The sequence below is a fragment of the Pectinophora gossypiella genome, chromosome 17, assembly GCF_024362695.1.
Source record: "Pectinophora gossypiella chromosome 17, ilPecGoss1.1, whole genome shotgun sequence".
NCBI lineage: Eukaryota > Metazoa > Arthropoda > Insecta > Lepidoptera > Gelechiidae > Pectinophora > Pectinophora gossypiella.
In genome coordinates, this window is record NC_065420.1 from 12,719,071 (window position 1) to 12,740,976 (window position 21,906).

Sequence of the window (21,906 nt, forward strand, 5' to 3'; positions counted from 1 at the left end):
ACAGAAATACAAATCATTTTGCAAGTATCTACTTATCTTATCAAATCCTCGTGCTGCCAATCTTTAGTTAGAATACAATGTATGAATGACAACACTTAGCAGCCGTAGCATGCTGTTCGCATACCGCGACGCGATAAAAGACCCATTATTCGCTTTTATTATTTAATATAGTCTTTCGTTTGACCACAAACTCACCCGATGGTGAGTGAGGATATAGCCTGAGGTGGTACAAGCTTACAAAGAAAATGACTTTACTTATCATGCACCCACTTTTATTTAAAACTATTACTTTTATTAAACACAGTAAACTAAAGTTTAGAGAATAATTACTCTTTAATTACGATTTGAAGAAATTTGGCTACACGAAAAATAATCAAGAACTGAATTATTGCAAGTATAAGAATTGTTGGCTTTTAATAAAGACGTCAAAGTTATATTTACATACTTATCCTAATCTTTGTATCCACCTAAATTACATTTGAGAAGACAGATAAGTGACAATAACCGACACAAAGCGCCAAGTATTTTTAAAAATCGAATCTGTCATCAGTGATTGACTTAATTATCGCGTCGCGTGCGATATGCAGATGGTGCTATGCTACTGCTACTGCCATATCTATAGGTGTGTGTATGATAAAAATTATCGAAAATTAGTCATATTTTAGCAGTCATCTTTTTCACTCGTCATTGTGTTTTATATATTTTTTGGATAAAGTGTTTAGTTCTTAAGTGAATCTTGTATATTAAAGGCGTGCTTTTGACCGGCCAAGACGTGAATTTCATCTGTGACTTATCTACATTGAGTCACGTCGAAACTCAAGTTACGTGTGTGTTAAGAAATGGAGCGTTTTAGGATTTATGCGCCTGTATTGGTAATTTATTTATTTATTAAAGGTCACCAACAGAGTTAACAACAAGTCTCTTACAGTAAAGATCTTCATAAAATGACATAGTAATTGTTACCCTAATTATAGGTGACAACGGCATGCAATGGACTTACAGCAAAGCTAAACTAGCCTAAATCTAATTGTAAAAAAGAAAAGCAAAAAAGTAATGTTTCTTTGTTTATTCATAAGAGGCTTTTTACCGTGTTACAACTCAGCTTTGTACCGTGTCCCATCTAACGCATAAGTGCGAGTAAGACAGACAGTTCGCTTCTGCTCTCTTACTGCTTAACGGCTTACGACTATTTATTGACCGATACCTCACCCCGGACACTTCATACAAACAACCTCGTTTTACACAGACACCACACATTGACATTATCGTACACACGCGACTGTGTGTGACGTCTGACGGTCTGAAGCATACGATCCAAGTCTAAACTATGTCCGTGGGGGGTGAGGTAAACCTATCGCAGCCGCTGGTGGGGAGCGGAGAGTTGCCATTCTATACGTAATATTATTCCTTATTCTATGCCGATACGTACGTGTCTTCCGAAGTATGGATCATCTTAATTTTGGACATCGGGTGATTCGCTTATAACGTCCTAAGCAATAGGAGTTAGAAAGTAATTTTTGTGATATGTCTAGGATTCGAACCCGGGACCTCCGGATCGTGAGCCCAACGCTCAACTACTGGACCACGGAGGCCATATTATAGTGAAACGTGATCTACCCATTACCTATAGAAAGAACACTTTCTAACATACTAGACCATTCCTTTTGTTGGATTTTACGGCGAGTTGGGAAAGATAAGCAGCTGACCGCGTTTCTTTCTTCTATGTTTTCTTTTTCGCTCACAATACAATTAATTATTTCCATTAAAAAAATAACAAAGAAGGTCAAAGACTTAAAACAACAGATTCACAATCATATTCTGTTAATTACTGGTACCTAAGTCCCTTGAAAACGTTTTGAAAGGAAAATGCAAGCTATTATGAACCAGCAAAGCTAGATTGATACTCACAAAAACTTGGTATTAAACATAATCTAGCCACTTAGTCTTAAAGGACCACATAAGCTTGATCCTCCTCCTTAGACAGGAGTTGAAAGGGCAACCGTAGTACTATGCCCCGAGATGCTACTATTGTGGTTATTTGAAAATTACTATCAGTACTAGAACGAAAGATGAAATTGGATTTCGCTGGACGGTGCATATAAAGCCTCGGGTGCCTGCGAGTGCCTGTCTGACCTTTCAACCTGCGAAGGGAAAACCAGCCTAATACAGATTAGGTCACACACCTCCGAAAATGCATTTCTCGGGAATGTGGGTTTCCTCACGATGTTTTCCCTCACCGCTAAGCACGTGAAAATCATTTATGATCCAAACATGAATTCGAAAACAAATTCGTCAATCATTGGTTTGGGCCTGTGCTGGATTTGAACCTACGACCTCAAAGTGAGAGTCAAGCGTTCTACCAACTGGGTTACCACGGCTTGTATTCCTCTGACCTTCCAATCCCCAAATCGACCCAAGGTACTAACTTTGCGTGTAATGAAACGTCGAAACCCGTAGTAAGGGCCGTCCTTGAGGTCGTGGCAGAGGTTACGCTTGAAGGTCACTCACAGCCAAGGTTAGCTCGCGACCTTGCAGTCTCGATCGATGACGATGTGACGGTCTTGGGGGCAGACGAGAAGATTTGGTACTGTGATGTGTACTACTGTATGTGTTTTAGTCCGAAGGACGTAATATACGATCCCGACGACCCGATTACTCTAGCCATAAAGGCAGCCAATCAGCTCGCGACACCAAACACTTCAGGACCCCGATACCGACCCCGCCGGCGTGGTTGACGATTTCCCTCATTCAGCGCTTATCGCTATCGTATATAAATATTTTTCCTCTCAGACGACGCCCTGAGCCGAGGTTCGCGCCCAACTGGGCATCCTCAGGCTGGTGTCTTAAACGTTGTAGTAGTGTAAGAGAAGTGTGTCAGGATCGAAGCAAATGGAATTCTAGTCTCTGCTTACCCCGATGGGATGGGATGGGAAATAGGCGTGAGTTTATGTATGTGTATGTATGTTAAACATAAAAGTTAAAATCATCTCGTCTGTCTACACCTACAACGTAAACACTATCAATAAGTTGAAGGAGAGTTAGAAAGTTCGCTAATGAAAGGGTGGAGTGCTATTGTGGCTATTTCTAAATTCTCTTTGTTAATTATTTACTTCCTTTTAAGTACTTTGTAAGTAGTTACTTTCTAATCATTTCCATACTTAGTTGGTAAAGTTCGTTTTGTTATAAAGCAAGTTTATTTTGGAGTTTTGATTACAAAATACGTGATATACTAAATATTATTGTCCAATCTTCAAGGGTCCGCTTCTTCTTCTTTTTCCGAAATCAAATTTTCAAGTTAGGTAAGCGGAACCCTGTGAAAATAGGGAGATGATGATGAACCGTGATTGAAACGCCCGGAAACCGGTAGCTATTAACCTACCGGGTTTTTACCGCGTTATATTAGAGGGAGTCTCATAACCCTGATTGTAACCCGGTAAGAACCCGGTATTACGTGTTTTGATTATGCGCGTAAACCTCTACAATAATTCTCTACAATACAGTAAGTATGTACAGTCATGAGCAATATCATGTATCTACTTTAGAACCCTATCGCACTAACCTGCGGTTTAATTAATCAAAAAAGTTAATGTGACATGGTTTCAAAGTTTATACATATAAGTTAATGTGACCGTCGTGTGTAAATGTTTTTTTTTATTGTTCCAGAGACGAGACCTGGAGTCTCAGATGTCCAAGTCCAACTCCGGGACCGGAAGTCACAGCGTATGGTGGACCTTGGCCATTGATATACCACTGCTCGTTTTAGGTAAGATTATTTTCTTATTCATATTACACCGAGAACAGAAACATAAACACGAACCAGAAAAGCTCTAACAGAAAGCTAGGTAAGGTCTTCTTCTATCGTGTTGTAGGGAGCGCTGGTAAATTATAATAAAACCCCACACAAATAATTGAATGAACTGTAGTATTTAGGATATTAAATTAAATCACAAGATCCAAACATAGAGACGCGTTGGTTTCTCGCGCTAAAGATGTGACTGAACGTAAATGGTAGCATATTAGGTATGTCCCATACACGTGTGGGTTGTGAGGTGAATTATCAACCTCATCAACCCTGGTGTCAGGGTTATTACTGAGCCGCCAAAGGCCCCTGACATGGCTCCTCGGTAAAGTGTGGGCTCGGGATTCGAAGGCTCAATCACTGAACCACGAGGGCCGTTAGTTCACAATTCAAAATCGTGCGTGTATGAAGCGATTGATGAATGTGGAGAAAGCAAGAGAAGTGTGTCAGGATCTAAGCAAATGGAATTCTATTGTCTCTGCTTACCCCGGTGGTAAATAGGCGTGAGTTTATGTATGTATGTGTGTCAAAATCAAAATATCTTTATTCAGTAGATAACATTTACACTTTGAATCGTCATGTTTTACGATAGTTTAAGTATTTATTTTATTTATTTAATATTTTATTTATTTATAGAATTGGATAGTTTCCTAGGTCACAGATAAATAATACTTAAAATTCTGATTACTAAGTAAATTTAAACGAATTTAAAGACAGATTTAAAACTGACGAAAACAATTTTTCTATTTAATTTTGTTTTGGATAGTGGTGTAAATTAGCTATAAGAATTTGTAATAATAATAAATAAATAAATAAAATAAATAAATAAATTTATTCATGAATTTTGATCACGAAAACCGTAATAATAAGTCCGACATATTGTCAAGTTTTTCTATGACGTCACAATGTGTTTTTTTTTTTTCATAGAAAAGACACAGTAATTTCGTTCCGTAATTTCGTCTTCGTTTCGTTTAGTAAAAGCAACTGATTTGACTAGTCGGAAACTAGCATACTTATTAGCATATTCTTCTGTAAGTACCTAATCTATTCTGATAAAATATCACTTCACTTGTTCATAAATCTAAGTTGTTACGAAATAATTAATGGCCAGGCGCGAATGGTTTTAATTCCATCGATTGAAAATCGAAGATTGAAAGATGGAATCCTGTACTCTATGATATAAATATGAGATTATGGAAGGATATGCTGTTGGAGTTTTTAACTCTATTATAATGGTGTAAGAGAAGTTTTAGTTTGAAATAACCAATTATAGAGGGAGAAAATAGATTGGGTTTAGTAATATAAAATGCAGTAGTGTGAAAAAATAAATTGATTTAACAGTTTCATTTGGATATATGGTTAATAATAAAAAATAAAAACGTTTATTTCGGGTCTTTTTTAGGTCAATGTGGAACTCATAAAAAACCTAGAGTAAACTATTTTATATTACAGTAGTAATTGTCTTTTTCTTCTATCCTGTGGGTTGTGAGGTGCATTACTAACCCCATCAACCCTGGTGTTAGGGTTGTTATTGAGCCGCCATAGGCCCTTGACATAACTCATGTAACGACTACGTATTTACATCAGTAAGTAATAACCGGGACCAACGGCTTAACGTGCCTTCCGAAGCACGGATCATCTTACTTTCGGACAATCAGGTGATCAGCCTGTAATGTCCTAACCAAACTAGGGATCACAAAGTGATATTTGTGATATGTCTCCACCGGGATTTGAACCCGGGACCTCCGGATCGTGAGAACAACACTCAACCACTGGAACACGGAGGCCGTTAGTTTAGTTTAGTAGTTCAACTATATATATAACACCTATCTATAACTAGTAGATAGATAGGTGTTACTTATTATAATATGTAAAATACTTTCGAATAGGTATTTGAAAATTTTGAAAATCTTACTGCTTGGTTAAGAATAATACAGTCGGACAATATTCAAGTAAATCTCAAGAAAATAATAATTTTGCGACGGAAAATTCCACTTGATATTAACTCAGAATCATGAATTGAACCATCCCTATGAGTATTTGTTACAGTGTCACTAAAACCCTGTATTTTACGAACCTATGAGCTTGCAACAAAGTCTAAAAGAAAAATTCATCTCAGATGTACCTAGATGTGTTTATACCTTGTGTTAGTCCCTATACTAACTCAAGGTATTTTATTTAAAGCATTAAACTGGCTAAAGAGAATTTAACCCCAGTGTCAAAGCCGTGATTCTTTTTTTAAATAAATAAAAAATAAAACCACACATGTGGTGTCAGGATCGCATATGGCAGAATGAACGCAATCGCTGTTGCAAAAAGAAAAAAGATAAGCCAGCTATATTTAACTTTCGAGGAGTTCCGTAGAAAATTATGGATAAAATATTATGAACCTTTTTTTGGGACTTGGCTTGTAGTAGGTTTGGCTCGAATGGCTTAATGCCATACTAGTAAACCGTATGGTGACAGGTTACCAAGGTAGCAAGTATTCTATCATGTTGCAGAGTACATTAATCCCACAGTTTCACGACATGCATGCTCGATAAGCAGCTAAGCAGCTGCTACAGCCTAACAGCTCGCGACAACAAACACTTTAGGACCCCGATATCGTTAGCGTGCTCGACAAAAAAAAGTTTTCATCTCGAGCTCCTCCGTGCTTCGGAAGGCACGTTAGGCCGTTGGTCCCGACTGCAATAGCAGTCGTTAATAACTATCAATCCGCACTGGACCCGCGTGATGGTTTGAGGCCCGATCTCCCTATCCATCCATAGGGAAGGCCCGTGCCCCAGCAGTGGGGATGTTAATGGGCTGATGATGATGATATCCGGCCATGCAGCTAATTTACGATAAAACATCTCAATTATGCGTAGGGTTTCTTCTTCTATTATTTATTGAAGAATGCAGGTAATAGCCACTACGTAACTGCAGTTGGACCTAAGTGTACTTACCTACTATGCTATTCAATTATTGCGATCTAAAAAACGTACAAAACATAACTTTTGCGGCGATGCACACCATATGCTTTTGATCGTCGCCCTGACAGATTTTTCTCGGGTTTTTGTAAAATAAAACGGATCTCTAAATAAAATAAATAAACAAAAGAGTCATTGACCTTTTGAGTGACGAAAGTTAAGTGATTTTGTATTTTATACTTTTTTAATTATTTTGAGTGCATATAACATACCTTCATGACTATGTTCCGATTGGGGTAGTTAGAGGTCATGTACATTCATCGCAAGACGAACTAAGTACCCACGCCTCACCGAGCTTTCTGTTAGACCAACGCGCATAATGTAACATAAACATAATTAATACTTATGTAAAAAAATGTCTTCCAACAGCCTTGCAGTGTAGGTACCTAATCAACTTTCACTTCGTAGAAGTTCATTGGAGTCCATACATATATACCTATTAAAAATAAACAAGTATAAAACAAACTTATAATGTTTGTACAACATACACGCCTAATTAAAATGCATGATTGCATCATACCTAACCTGTAACATAAATGACACGAAAGTTGTAATAATTATAATTGTCGGAGAATTTGAATGTCATATCATAATTATCTTCATAATTATAATAATCAAAGATATCTTTGGCTATCCTACAATAAAATTTGTCGCTTATAAGAATCTTAACTTCTAGGATTATTTTAGTCCTAACATAAGACTTGACTTAAGGAGCTCGGTGGCGCAGCGGTAAACGCACTCGGTCTGCGATTGTTGAAGTTAAGCAACTTTCGCAAAGGCCGGTCATAGGATGGGTGATCACAAAAAAAAAAGTTTTCATCTCGGGCTCCTCCGTGCTTCGGAAGGCACGTTAAACCGTTGGTCCCGACTGCATTAGCAGTCATTAATAACCACCAATCCGCATTGGGACCGCGCTGGTGGTTTAAGGCCCGATCTCCCTATCCATCCATAGGGAAGGGCTGGTGATGATGATGATGAACATAAGACTTAAAGATTTAAGAAAAAGAAGTGGGTGTCGGTATTAGAGGTATATTATATACCTCTACCTACCCCTTTAGGACGCTGTGAATGATCCCTTAGCTGATGCTTTGTTATGTCACAAGAGACTTTTCTACTTATTACGTTAGCCGAAATACAAAAAAGCATCTTTTAATTATATAGAAATTCGCAGGTTAAAAAGCAAAATTATAATTGTCATAAGTACGTATACATACAGATAAAGCAAGGTAGAAACAAAAGTCACATTTGAGCTAAAAAGGCCACATTCGGGCAATATTATTTTTAAAAGAAACATCTCATGTTTGTCAAACTTCAAATTGCAACATTGTTTTTTTAGATGAAGTGCTTCAATCTGACCTTATAGACCTCTGAAATTCTGATAACTTCTGACTTCAATAGTATTTTTAGAGCTGCAGAAAACAAACTGGTAACAAAACCATCGTCTAAGAGAGGCTAATCAATTTCTATGACATACCCAGGATCATTGATTTACCACTACCGTAGATGTATCAAGTCAACGCTGTAGCGCTTCATACAAAAATGCGGCGAAAACTTGGCGCTTGTTTAGCTATACAATCGTACACAGTGCAAGTTTTTACCGCGCAATTCCCCGTGTTGCCAATTCGGCGCTCAATCGCGAATTTTTTTTTTTTTTCTTTTTTTTTTTTTTTTGACGTGACTTATTGTAGATTTGCCGCAGATGGCATTAACTACTTGGCCGGACAAATGGGGAGCGCTGAAGGCTCTCACCCGGTACAACGGTAGGTTAATACCTACCGGTTTCCGGGCGTTTCAATCACGGTTCATTATCATCTCCCTATTTTCACAGGGTCCGCTTACCTAACTTGAAAATTTGATTTCGGAAGAAGAAGAAGAAGAAGCGGACCCTTGAAGATTGGACAATAATATTTAGTATATCACGTATTTTGTAATCAAAACTCCAAAATAAACTTGCTTTATAACAAAACGAACTTTACCAACTAAGTATGGAAATGATTAGAAAGTTCCAACTTACAAAGTACTTAAAAGGAAGTAAATAATTAACAAAGAGAATTTAGAAATAGCCACAATAGCACTCCACCCTTTCATTAGCGAACTTTCTAACTCTCCTTCAACTTATTGATAGTGTTTACGTTGTAGGTGTAGACAGACGAGATGATTTTAACTTTTATGTTTAACATACATACACATACATAAACTCACGCCTATTTCCCATCCCATCCCATCGGGGTAAGCAGAGACTAGAATTCCATTTGCTTCGATCCTGACACACTTCTCTTACACTACTACAACGTTTAAGACACCAGCCTGAGGATGCCCAGTTGGGCGCGAACCTCGGCTCAGGGCGTCGTCTGAGAGGAAAAATATTTGAAAGAATTAATCGACCCTAGTGGGTCGATAGCGATAAGCGCTGAATGAGGGAAATCGTCGACCACGCCGGCGGGACGGTATCGGGGTCCTGAAGTGTTTGGTGTCGCGAGCTGATTGGCTGCCTCTATGGCTAATCGCGCACTGAGGTAAAGTACTGTCAACGTCGCTATATTAACAGTAACTTTGCGTCCCACTGTTTGAGTGCTGATGTTCAGTCTACGATAGTAGTAAATCTATGCACAGCACGATAAGCGGTTTTCATTTAGGAAAGGGATAAGTAGGTTTTATTTGTCCCTGACAATAGGACGTTTAAATTACTTATATAGTTATTTGTTGCGTAACCAACCGTAACGTGGATTTCAATTGCGTCGCTTATTCTCTTATATCTTGTTGTGTAATACAATTTATATAACAACAATAATGGTCTTTAGCCATTTGAGAATAACGCTATACAGGATGATAAACCTTGCTTTTCAAGTTTTTTTATAAGGTATGCTTGATGCGCTTTATAATAATCCGAAGCATTTGTGTATGTTTTGGTTGCATGTTTATTAAATGATACGCACTTCTTCTTCTATACAAGCTTACGACTATATTAATAATAATATACACATACATAAACTCACGCCTATTTCCCACCGGGGTAAGCAGAAACTATAGAATTCCATTTGCTTCGATCCTGACACACTTCTCTTGCTTACTCCACATTCATCTATCGATTCACACACGCATAACTGTTCAGAGTAGATCGTACTGAACCTTTTCTAAGGATATCTCTTTCTTTTCTAAGCCATACCACCAACCTTCGCTTTATATACTGCTTTCCTAATCCTATTATTACTATACCCCAGTAGTTAGAGAGAACATAAGCTTCATAAATTTGTTTCGCTAGTTTATTTTTAGGTTGACTTATTTCTGGAATGCGATCCACGTGGCATTTTAATAGTTTTTTAATTGGTGTGTTTTTTGTCTGTGTGTAATGTAATTATGTTGTCTGTGTGTAACTTTTTATGGGCATCGCCTGAAATAAATGCTTTTTTTAATTTATTTTTTATTTGACCGGACCAACCGAAGTTTTGCTTTTAAATATGCGCCGTGTAATGTTAGTTTTTAGTAAAACTAATAAGTAATATAAACATATTTTCTACCTGTTAATGGTCTTCTTCCTGAGAAGAAAAGCCGTAAAAGTCGTTAGTGTCGTCATCCTAATATTCACACACTTTCTCCTCATTTGCATAATAAGTTAAGGATTACGTTTAGTCGTATTCGAAAGAATGATTATGCATCTATGTTGCACTGTTGCACCATACGGTTTGTCACTATACCTACCTATCCTACTTACTCGTATTATTTATTACCTAAACTATTTTAACGGGTCGATACTTTTTTTGTTTTGATTGTCCCCGAAGAGCATGTCGAATGTGTTTTTTATTGATGATGATTAATGAAATGATGAAAGGTGATGACGATGAATGATGAAACCTAAGCCCCCAACCTCGGAGCAGACTCCTACTCCGAACCCCAAACGAATTAACTACAAAGTCCGCATAAACTTATTGAATATTCCGATATAGTAACACACGTTAGTATTATATGATCTGTGGTAACACTATTGCGAATGATTTCCGATTAACTTAATGCGATCATTAACCATAAAACACCGCTTTGTATTAATTATTTAGATTATTCAATGAAGAAAGCAACCATGTCTTTCACGTTCCCGCCAAAAAGCCTAACGGGTCGATAATGTTTAAATTTTAAACAAGTTAAAATACAATTACGTGCCTTATTCATTTGTCTCTAAGTTATTTTATCTCTAATTGGTTAAGTAAGTAATGTGTTCCTTTTGTATTCAAGGAAAAGTTTTTATATTATTATTGTATTAGGTAATAGCCTCCGTGGTCTAGTGGTTACAGCGTTAGCCTCACGATCTGGAGGTCTGGATTCAGTTCCCTATGGAGACATTGTCGAAATCACTTTGTGAGACTGTCCGTTCGGTAAGGACTTGAATCACCTGATTGTCCGAAAAAGTAAGATAATTCCGTACTTCGGAAGGCACGTTACGCCGTTGGTCCCGGCTCTTGGCCGTAAAAAAGCCCACCAACCCGCAGTGGAGCAGCGTGGTGGAGTATGCTCCATGCCCCCTCCGGTTGATTGACGGAAGGTTCGTACCCATCAGTGTGTAGGTACATAATATAAGCATATTCTTCTCTTCTATCGTGTGGGTTGTGAGGTGGATTACCAACCCTTTCAACCCTTGTCGCCAAAAGCCCCTGACATGACTCCCCCTGACATGACCCATGACATGTTATATAGGTATATTATTATCCATCTTAGGACTTCGTAGAAAAAGTGGCAACACCTTCCGATTACTTGTCACTCTGCCCACCTCATCACGGATTACGGGCGTGAGTTTATGTTTGTATGTTAAACAAAAAGCCATATCTAACTCATTTACCCCATTCAGTTTACGTCCTAATGAGATTTATTATTTTTCATCAACGCCGGCGCACTAACGAAGTATTTTAATCAATACCTATTTATGGACAATCGATTACACGGTCATAATCGATTATGTTCGATTCGAGTCATTAAACAATTTGATAGGATGTCCGGAGATAATTATAGGGTACGTTATTCATTACAATAATTTCATTTTTACTATTAATTCATACACAGAAGGAACTTAAGAAGATAAATACACATTAGGTACGGGGTTATCAATAATGCACTTAAATAATTACTTTTTAATCACTAAACACGTGTCGTACAAAGTAAACAAATAACAGTTTATCTAATGAATGATAGTATGACTACTAGCGCCATCTGTTATCGAGTAGCGGAACTAGAAACGTTACTACATTATCCAGCAAGATCTGGATGGCAAACGCGCCGTGCGGGACACGAATTATATCGAGGGCTTCAACTAATAAACATAGCGGTTGTTATCTACGTAGATAGATGTCGTATGGCTATTGGTCCAAGTCTTCGATATATTTGAGGCGCGATTGTCCTGCCGCGAGGGCAGTAACTCGATTCACTTTTTTACATTTGTTTAGTCATCATCAGCCTATTAACGTCCCCACTGCTGGGGCACGGGCCTTCCCTATGGATGGATAGACGCGGGCCCAGTGCGGACTGATGGTTATTAACGACTGCTAATGCAGCCGGGACCAACGTCTTAACGTGCCTTCCGAAGCACGGAGGAGCTCGAGATGAAAACTTTTTTTGTGGTCACCCATCCTATGACCGGCCTTTGCGAAAGTTGCTTAACTTCAACAATCGCAGACCGAGCGTTTACCGCTGCGCCACCGAGCTCCTCTTTGTTTAGTATTATTACAAAAATAAGTAGGTACTTAATAAGATCATCATCATTAATTTTAGAGCCACACTCTTGTCGGTGTAGCATTCTCCATTCTTGTCAATCAAAGACCAATTCCTTCACCTCCTTGTAAGACACGACGTTCGCCTTCTCTTTAATCTGTTCCATGTAAGCTCTTCTTGGTCTTCCCCTTCCTCTCTTTCCTTGTAGCTTCCCTTTTACGATGTTTTTAATAAATTCGTCGTGTCTTATTAAGTGTCCAATCATCTTGCCACTTCTGTCCTCAATAACTCTCTATATTCGCCTGTTTAATAAGATATAGATACAAATCTTTTTTCAAATTTTCTTTCTTTCTTTCTTAAATAATGTTATAGTTGTAGCTTTTATTTTTTGAGGTGAGTTATTGTAGATTTGCCGCAGATGGCATTAACTACTTGCTGAAGCGCGCTGCGAAGTGCGAAGAGCGCTGAAGGCTCTCATCCGTATAGTTGTAGCAATATTGAGCAAAGTATACTCTTTAGCTCGATCTAAAAACAACTCTATTATTCAGCTCATTCCATTAAATGCGTAATATAACCCCTCTAGTGGTATATTACAAGTTATGCGCGTGTGGTTAGCCCACGCAAATGATTACATACATTATATTATTTTTAGACCCTTAGACCACATCTATCACGTGGACTGAAATGAGCTTGACTTGATAGCGTTAACTAACAGAAAAAAAATAGGTTGGTAGGTATGACAGATAGCCTTAGTGGTGTAGTGGTTAGAGCATTCGGTAAGTACATAGATTTTTGATATCTTATACTTTTTTTAGTCAATAAAGAATTCTTCTTCTTCTATCGTGTGGGTTGTGAGGTGAATTACCAACCTCATCAACCCTAGTGTCAGGGTTAGTATTGAGCCACCAAAGGCCCCTGACATGGCTCATGTAACGACTACTTACTTACATCAGTAAGTAGTAACCGGGACCAACGGCTTAACGTGCCTTCCGAAACCAAACTAGGGACCACAAAGTCATTTTTGTGATATGTCCCCACCGGAAATCGAACTCAGGACCTTCAGATCGTGAGCCCAACGCTCAACCACTGGACCACGGAGGTCGTTAATTTAATTAAAAAAAAATAAAGAATTGACAACATAACATAAGCTCACGACTCTTTCCCAATTGGGGTAGTCAGAGGTACCGATGTCCAACTATCGCAGGATGAACTAAGTACTCACACCTCACGGAGCTTTCTGTTAGACCAACGTGATAGGTGAGCTGCATCGCCGTCTGTAATGGTCGACCCAACTGTGTCAGTGAAAACTCCAGTTAAGGTAAATTAATAGCTAATTGGTGAAAGTCTGTTAGCGGGGTTCTAACCGGCGCCGACGCTCCCAGGTTGACAACTAAGCTGGTGTACCACAGGACAACCAAAAATAAAAAAAAAATACCAATAAATAATTAATCATGGTATAAAAAGCCCACACCGAAGCAATTCATCTAAAAAAAAAACAATATGGCTATTTGACATTTGGTTGCATTGCGCACTTACTTTTATATGCGTAAATGTCACCTTTTTTTACCCCCCAGGTATGCTCATTGATGACGTAAGTGTTACCATTAAATTAGTATCTCTAACATTCCAAGGACGTAAATTTTATTATTGAAAATTAATGAATTACTGACTAATGTATTTAATTTGTATTACTTACTTATCACATACACAAAAATCATTTAAACTGTAAGTAAATCTTTTACTATAAGTTCAAAATTTCCTTGCAAAGTAAATTGAAAAACATTGGACGTGGGTAATTTATGTTTTACGAAATGGCAACGCAGGGTGGGATGACGTCAATAACTTTGAAATGTGAACAATTCATCTAAAAAAGCAATATTGCAATTTGACATTTGCGCATATTACCTATTATAAAAGTAAGTGCGCAATGCAAACAAATGTCAAATAGCAATATTGCTTGTGGCCATTTTGACCCCCTACGTCTTCTTATACCATGAAATTAATAATATTTTTTTTTATTTAAACATAAGGTTGCGTAATCAAATCTAAATAGGGAACATTAGATGGAAAATTTGATGCTGGTAAATATAACAATGCATTGAGCAAGAGATTGCACGCACACTTCTCGACACGTGGGTTACAACGAGTTTGTACACTGCACTGTGAAGTGATAAACTATAGGGGGTGGACAGAGAAATAATTCCAATCTAACCCATCAAAAAAAAAACAAATCAACTAGTCCCACTATCCTTTCGCCTTCACGATTTTGGAATGTCTTGTACTACGGTATAATAATCTAAAAAGTATTTTTTCTTTTCTAATTTTTATTAGATTAGATTAGTAAGTAAAAGAAGTTTTTTGAAAATACACTTTAAAATTAGAGAGAGATATATACAATGATACATACATATAAAGAATAATAATAAAATAATAATTATCTTTTAAAAAAAATAACTAATATACTTTTAGTAAGTAGTAGTGTAGGTATTGTCCTCTGGTTTATATTCGTTCTAAAGACAATTTTTTAACACAAAATTGGGTGATTCATTTACTTAAAACGTCATTTCACTCCGAATGACAACTTCTTTGTATATTTTAAAGCAAGGCAATAGATAGCAGTTTCATGCTGATTATATGTATAAAGCTTTTTTTTATTGCCAGTAATAATAAATGCTATGAATAGCTTCTACGCTGTTCTGGAAGCGAATAAAAACATAGAACATGTTCAGCGGCCTCTCTTCTCGGGCATGTCGTAAAATTCGACAGAGGGATTGTATCATTTCCAACATGATGGCTGATCTCTTGTCACCATAAGGTTCATCATAATATCCATCCTAGACTTCGTTTTTAATATAAGAACATCTACGGCCCTGTGCCGAGGTTTTTCTTGTAGCTTTTTTCTTTGGCTATACAGGTTGTGAGAAGCTGCTTTAGCTTTAGGCTGATTAGACGTTTGTTATGTAAAAATTTACAATTCGAACTGTGTTACTAACTGAATAAAGATATTTTAGAATTTGAATTTCAAACAGTGGTTGTAAGTTGTCTTTGCGCTTTGGTTACGGCCGTGAATTTATGTATGTATGTTTAAACTACACAGGAGTCCTAGTGTGGCTTTTTAATAGACTGCTCTGGGCGTCATCCTACTTGCGTCAGAGTACTGCGGGGCGGAAGGCAAGAGGGAAACCACAGCCCTATTTTTCCCTAAAAAAGTAGCATGGAAGGTGCTGCACCGACAAGAGCGTGCCTCGAAATTGATGATGATGATGTTTAAAATAGTTATTGAAAATTTTGAACATCCCTGTACCTAGTTAACGACCACGTGGGACCCAACGTGAAGGATGTCGGCCATTATATCGAACTAGGCGTAACTGTTGCGTCATGTTGCTCCCTTATGTAATAACATCGAGACTATATTGTCGGTGACCGATGCATCAAGATGGTTACATCCACAGAATAAAAGAAGAAGGTTATAAGGGCCAAGGGAGCGCGATACGCGCGCCATACAAGTATGAGCAAATAGGTCATACTTCAACTTTGCACTCCACTCGTCCGCAAACTTTACGACATCACATCACTAATTTAAGAGCCACGCTCTTGTCGGTGTAGCATTCTCCATTCCTGTCTATCAAAGACCAATTCCTTCACCTCCTTATAAGACACGACGTTAGCCTTCTCTTTAATCTGTTCCATGTAAGCTCTTCTTGGTCTTCCCCTTCCTTTCTTTCCTTGTAGCTTCCCTTCTATGATGTTTTTAATAAATTCGTCGTGTCTTATTAAGTGTCCAATCATCTTGCCTCTTCTATCCTCAATAACTCTCTATATTTGCCTGTTTAATAAGATACGTTAAGAGACGTTAGCCTTCTCTTTAATCTGTTCCATGTAAGCTCTTCTTGTTTACGACGTATGCTCGGCGAAAATATATTAAAAGGTCCTCTTGTGTATTATAACCTGCAGGGCAAGAAGTCAAATGTCGAATATCATGCAAGGAGATCCCTCCTTATCACAGGAAAGCTAAAAACCTTAGTATGATTGGCTATTTATAAAAAAGAATAAGTATTTTTGTTTACAGTATTTTCTATGACGTCACAGGTTGCTTTCTATACAAATTCCATAGTTATTTCGTGTTTTGACGTTTAGTAAAAAGTAACTGACTTGACTAAGTAGTTGGAAACTACCCTATTCTAGATGTGACGAAGGGACTTTACAGCTCATTCAAATCATAATTATTTTCTAAAAGAACAAAGCACACAACAGTTTAAATTACTTATAAAAAGGTTTTACAACAACTAAATTAAATAAATACTTCCACAATGGAAATCGTTACCCGAGTTGACTGGACGCCAATCACGTGACCTTAAGGCATTGCACCCTGGTCATCCATCAGGACCTTTTGCGTCATAAGGAAATGCCAAAATACCCGGTAGTCATCCAGCGAAATGGTCAACCATAAACCACAAACTGTGAGCTTAGACCTGCGTTTAAATCATAAAATAATAGCGAATGTGTTATAGACGCAAGCGATTTTGGTGTCATATTGTTATCACGTGGTTTCTAGGATTTGAACCCGATTAATGGCTATAGGACTTAAACAATGATGGCGAGGAGTGGGTGTATATCCTAAACATGCCTCTGCCTACCTGTACTAGAGTAGCGTGGTGGAGTATGCTCCATACACCTTCCGATTGATTGAAGAAAGGCCTGTGTCCAGCTGTGGGACGTATATGACACGAGAGAATATCAGTTCAGACATTCAGTTAGTCTTCTTTCAATAATCTTCGTAGCGTATCCTGTTTTCACACGGTCCCTAACCTAACCTGAAAATTTGACAGGTCCAGTTTTTAACAGAAGCGACTGCCTGTCTGTCCTTCCAGCCCGCAAAAAGAAAACCAACCCAATAATATTAGGTCACCTTCCTCCGGTTTTTTCACAATGTCTTCCTTCACCGCTGAGCACGTGATGATCATTTATGATTCAAACATGAATTTGAAAAACGAATTCGAAAATCATAGGTTTAAGCTCGTGCTGGATTCGAACATGCGACCTTACGGTGGGAGTCAAGCGTTCTTTCATCTGGGCTACCACGGCTACTCTGTCATCTTTGAATTGGACTTAATGATATTCCGGCCCTCCTTAACAGTTACTATGCATAAAGCCATGCTAAAGAAATGGTAAATTATTCTCCGCCCCCGCCTGTTCCCTACCTCAAGCAGGTCGTAACATTTACGCAATTGCCAAACGGTTCCCGATGACATTGACTTTGAACTCGGGGGGATACGATTGGCAAATTGGCGAATTGCGAACCCCACAGTGGCAATGCCCATCTCAATGTCATGAAATGCGCAGGCGCTTCCGTCTAAATAACGTAATTGTCATTTTGCGAATGTACTTACAAAGGACAAGGAAGTAAGGCAGACTAGGGATGGTAGACGAAACTGGAATCTACTACCTGAAGCTGAAGCACACTGAGTGAATACAGGTTGAGTGTACCTGCAGTTGTTTTAGGCGAACGAGACGATTGTTATGTAAAAAATGACGATTCAAAGTGTAACTATGTTACCTACTGAATAAATATATTTTTGAATTTGAATTTCAATAATTAGTTTGTCGTGTCGGAGTTTTCGCGCACGCGTTTACATAATAATAGTTGGTGTCATATCACATTTAGATTAAATTGTCTTAAGGGGCCTCTACGTGTCGGCTTCGGCCCCACTCACGCCTTCCAAAAGTCCGGGACTCCATAGTCCCGAGATATGGAAATGACAAACATAATAATAATAATAATGTTACAGTTCTCGTTGAAACCCTGTCTCCCAAACTAGGCGAACCTGTATTTTGGGAGACAGTGCCTTCCCAATATATGTACTTATTAACTACATTAACAGTGGTGACAATACGGTATTAAAATAAAACAATAGATAATAAAATAAATAAAAATAAAAGTGTTCTTGTGTGTGTGTGTATGTGTGTACAGTCATGAGCAATATAATGTACCCACTTTAGGACTCTGTCGCACAAACATATTTGACATTTAGTGAGACTTATAGTTCAATTTGTCAAAAAAGTTAGTGTGACATGGTACCAAAGTGTATTACATATTAATGCTCGTGACCGTACTTGCGCTAGCCCTACGACTAGGCTTTTTTTTGCGCGCAATCTATCACCCTTTGATAATAAGCACTTCTTGTGGTGTATAGGTATAGGTATCATTTTAGGTAAGCGACCAGTGTCGCTTCCTATTTTGGACCTTAGTTGGCTAGATCCTGCGGCAGCCTCCTTCTTAGTCTTAGTTGTGTGTGCTCATCCATGAGCGGCCTGGCCAGAATATTAGGATGGGCTGTTATTCTGTTTTTGTAAGAGCAGCTTACATTTTTTAACTCTTCACTTACTGTTGGAATTCCCAACTCTGTGTGTAATCTGCTATTGGTAATGTACCATGGAGCATTAGGTACAATACATGTACGACTAGGTACAACAGTGTTTTATACATCTAAGTAGTTAAGTGGGTTAGAGCGTTGGTTTCTCGATCTGGACGTTCGGGGAGACACCACAAAAATCACTTTGGCATCTCTAGTTGTTACAATACAATACAAAAACTCTTTATTGCACTTGAATCACATTAAAAAAAAAACATTAGTATTATAATTAAATTGGTAGTACAACAGGCGGCCTTATTGCTAAGGTAGCAATCTCTTCCAGGCAACCTTTAGGTATAGGATATGAATTTAATGAAAAATGTAGCGGGATAGACGGTGCAAAAAAAATAAATAATAATAATAAAATGTTGAAAAATATAAGTACTTATAACTAGATAAACTATATTAAAAACAATACATAGAAGACAATAAATAATGATTATAATAATATATAAATACGTAAATATATACATACATTACTATGGAAGAAAGGAAACCATGACAGTACTACGATACCTACTTTATAAAGAAGAAGATGTTTTGCCTAACAGACAATGTTTTGTTACAGTGGGTCTTCTGGTGGGTCTGTTCGAGCTGAGGATCCTGCCTGGTCACAAGACGGGGTTCTTCTGCAACGACCCCCGCCTGTCCTACCCGTTCACTGGAGACACCGTGTCTATGGCTGCAATTGTCAGCACTGTTGTGCTGCTGCCCATTCCCATTGTAAGCATCTACATAAACAACTTATATAATGTTCCCGACCCGCAACATAGCTTTTTTTTGGCGAGACTTATTTTAGATTTGGGGAGCGGACAAATGGGGACGCTGAGATCTCTCACAATATCTACGCAGGGAATTGTATGTAGTGTGATTAAAATTGTGTTTTGAACTGTACATGTAAATGACAGATGTGATGTCAAGCAGTCGCCGTTCGGGGAGTCGCTGTCAACGCTACAATTCGAAACGTCGTATATAGATGGAATCCAGAGCATTTGATGGTCAAAGTGTCTAAAGCTATTATTTTACTATATTCTACGATAATAAGCTACTTTCCAACTAGTCAAATCAGTCACTTTTAAACATCAAAGCACGAAATTACTATGGAATTTGTATGAAAATTCTGAAAATTATGAAATGTGGGTCTATTTATTACATAAACATAAACATACATAAACAGCCTATACACGTCCCACTGCTGGGCACAGGCCTCCCCTCAATCAACCGGAGGGGGTATGGAACATACTCCACCACGCTGCTCCAATGCGGGTTGGTGGATGTATTTTTACGGCTAACAGCCGGGCCCAACGGCTTAACGTGCCCTCCGAAGTACGGAATCATCTTACTATTTAATACTATTCTTCTTTTTATTCAAATTCATTATAATAAGTTTAATTAGATGAAGGAGGAAATTTTCGTCAGTTTTAGATGTCTTTATTTAGTAGATAGGTTCATCAATCAGAATTTCATAATTAAACTTTGACCTAGGATAACCAATTATGAATCTAATTAACTACCCATGTTTCCTTTTGTGCCTCATATGGCGCATATCAACATACTTTAAATATTAGACATGGAATAAAAAAATATATAACGTTTCCCTCTTAACAAATCAACCTTCTCCTCAGATCTTCGTAACTGAACTGATATTCCACGACACCGATTACTTCGAACGCACGAAGATCGTCCAGAGCATCCGTAACACCCTGTGGATCTACCGGAGCTACGCGTATGGTCTTTTTCTGAACCTGAGTGTGGTGGAAGTCATGAAGTTGGTCACTGGAGCGCCAAGACCCACCTTCTTTGACATTTGCCAGCCTGACACTGCTCGAACTTGCAATGGGTAAGTAGACATGATGCAACTGCAAAAGCCTATCTGAGGGCAAAGCCATAAGGCCCCAAAAGACTTGCAAACATAATATATCATAGCCCACTTCTCGTCAGCTATATTTACGTCCTACATAGTGGGGGTCGACCTGCCTAAATCTTGGAAACCACGTGACAACATTATTATTATCTCATTAAAGACTATAGTACAAATAAATTACTCTTAATGGTGACTTCAGGATTGCTATTAATGGCCACTTGATATCAACTCAGAATCATGATCTGAATGGCCTCAAAATTTTCGTTACGATGTCACTAATATCCTGTATATCATTTTACTTGCACCATAAAAACATGCACCATTTTAGACCATCTTTTTTGTAAACCTTTCCATTATAGGTACAAGAAGTCATTGCTCCGTTTTAATTAAAAGTTGTATTGTTTCAGGTCAGAATTCGTACCCACGTTTGAATGTACGCGGAACGCGAGGTTTTCCAGCTGGTTCCAATCTGACTCCTACCACAGCTTCCCTTCTGGTCATACTTCTCTCTCCGTCCATTGTGGATTGTTCCTTGCTGTAAGTAAAACTAGTTTTTTATATACCTTCATTTTAAAAGTGGGAAAGTCTTCTTTAGGCATCATTGTCATATCCCTTATGCTATTTTTATTAGGTCTTCTTACCAAACCGAAGAATATCCACATGGCCGGTTTTTAACTGAAGGGGCTCCCAATTTGACCTTCCAATTCAAATGCAAAAGCTGCCCAATTATTTATTTTGCTGCTCTTCTCACAATATTTTCCGTCACAATGAATATGATCAAAGTGTTTGTGATAGAGCCAAATCCGAGATAAGGGAGAGGTGAAAATAGCTTCTGCAACTATCTTCAGCATCTTGTTTAACAAGCTTATCTGATGGGAGAAGACTTAGATCCCAAGATACAAGACCTACCTAGTTTGGAAGTACCTGTCTTCCAAACAAACCTAAAACTGTTTTTGAAATAAATAACATTTTTATATCAACAGTGGTATCTCCAAAGGCGGGCATTCGACTGGAACCATCGCTGCGTATTTGTGGTGCCAGTTTTGCAGCTGGCTCTTCTGTCCTACTCTGCTGTATGTTCCCTCACCAGAGTAACCGACTACCGGCATCACTGGTGGGATGTGCTGGTGGGGACTGTCATAGGAGTTGTCAGTATGCTTTATGCGG

General features: G+C 38.2%; 1 protein-coding gene across 3 annotated transcripts in view; it reads left to right on the forward strand.

Annotated features, from left to right (window-relative positions):
- LOC126374195 (phospholipid phosphatase 1-like) overlaps nt 1-21,906 on the forward strand; it is a 38,607-nt gene that overhangs the window by 13,837 nt on the left and 2,864 nt on the right. For 2 of the 3 annotated variants that reach the window (XM_050020695.1, XM_050020696.1), the window contains exons 2-6: nt 3,664-3,763; nt 19,444-19,598; nt 20,501-20,715; nt 21,147-21,276; nt 21,723-21,905. In XM_050020695.1, the coding sequence (XP_049876652.1) occupies nt 3,664-3,763; nt 19,444-19,598; nt 20,501-20,715; nt 21,147-21,276; nt 21,723-21,905 (783 nt within the window). Of the gene's footprint in view, nt 1-719; nt 873-3,663; nt 3,764-19,443; nt 19,599-20,500; nt 20,716-21,146; nt 21,277-21,722; nt 21,906 lie in introns of those variants that run through there. The other variant, XM_050020697.1, reaches the window with a different exon arrangement.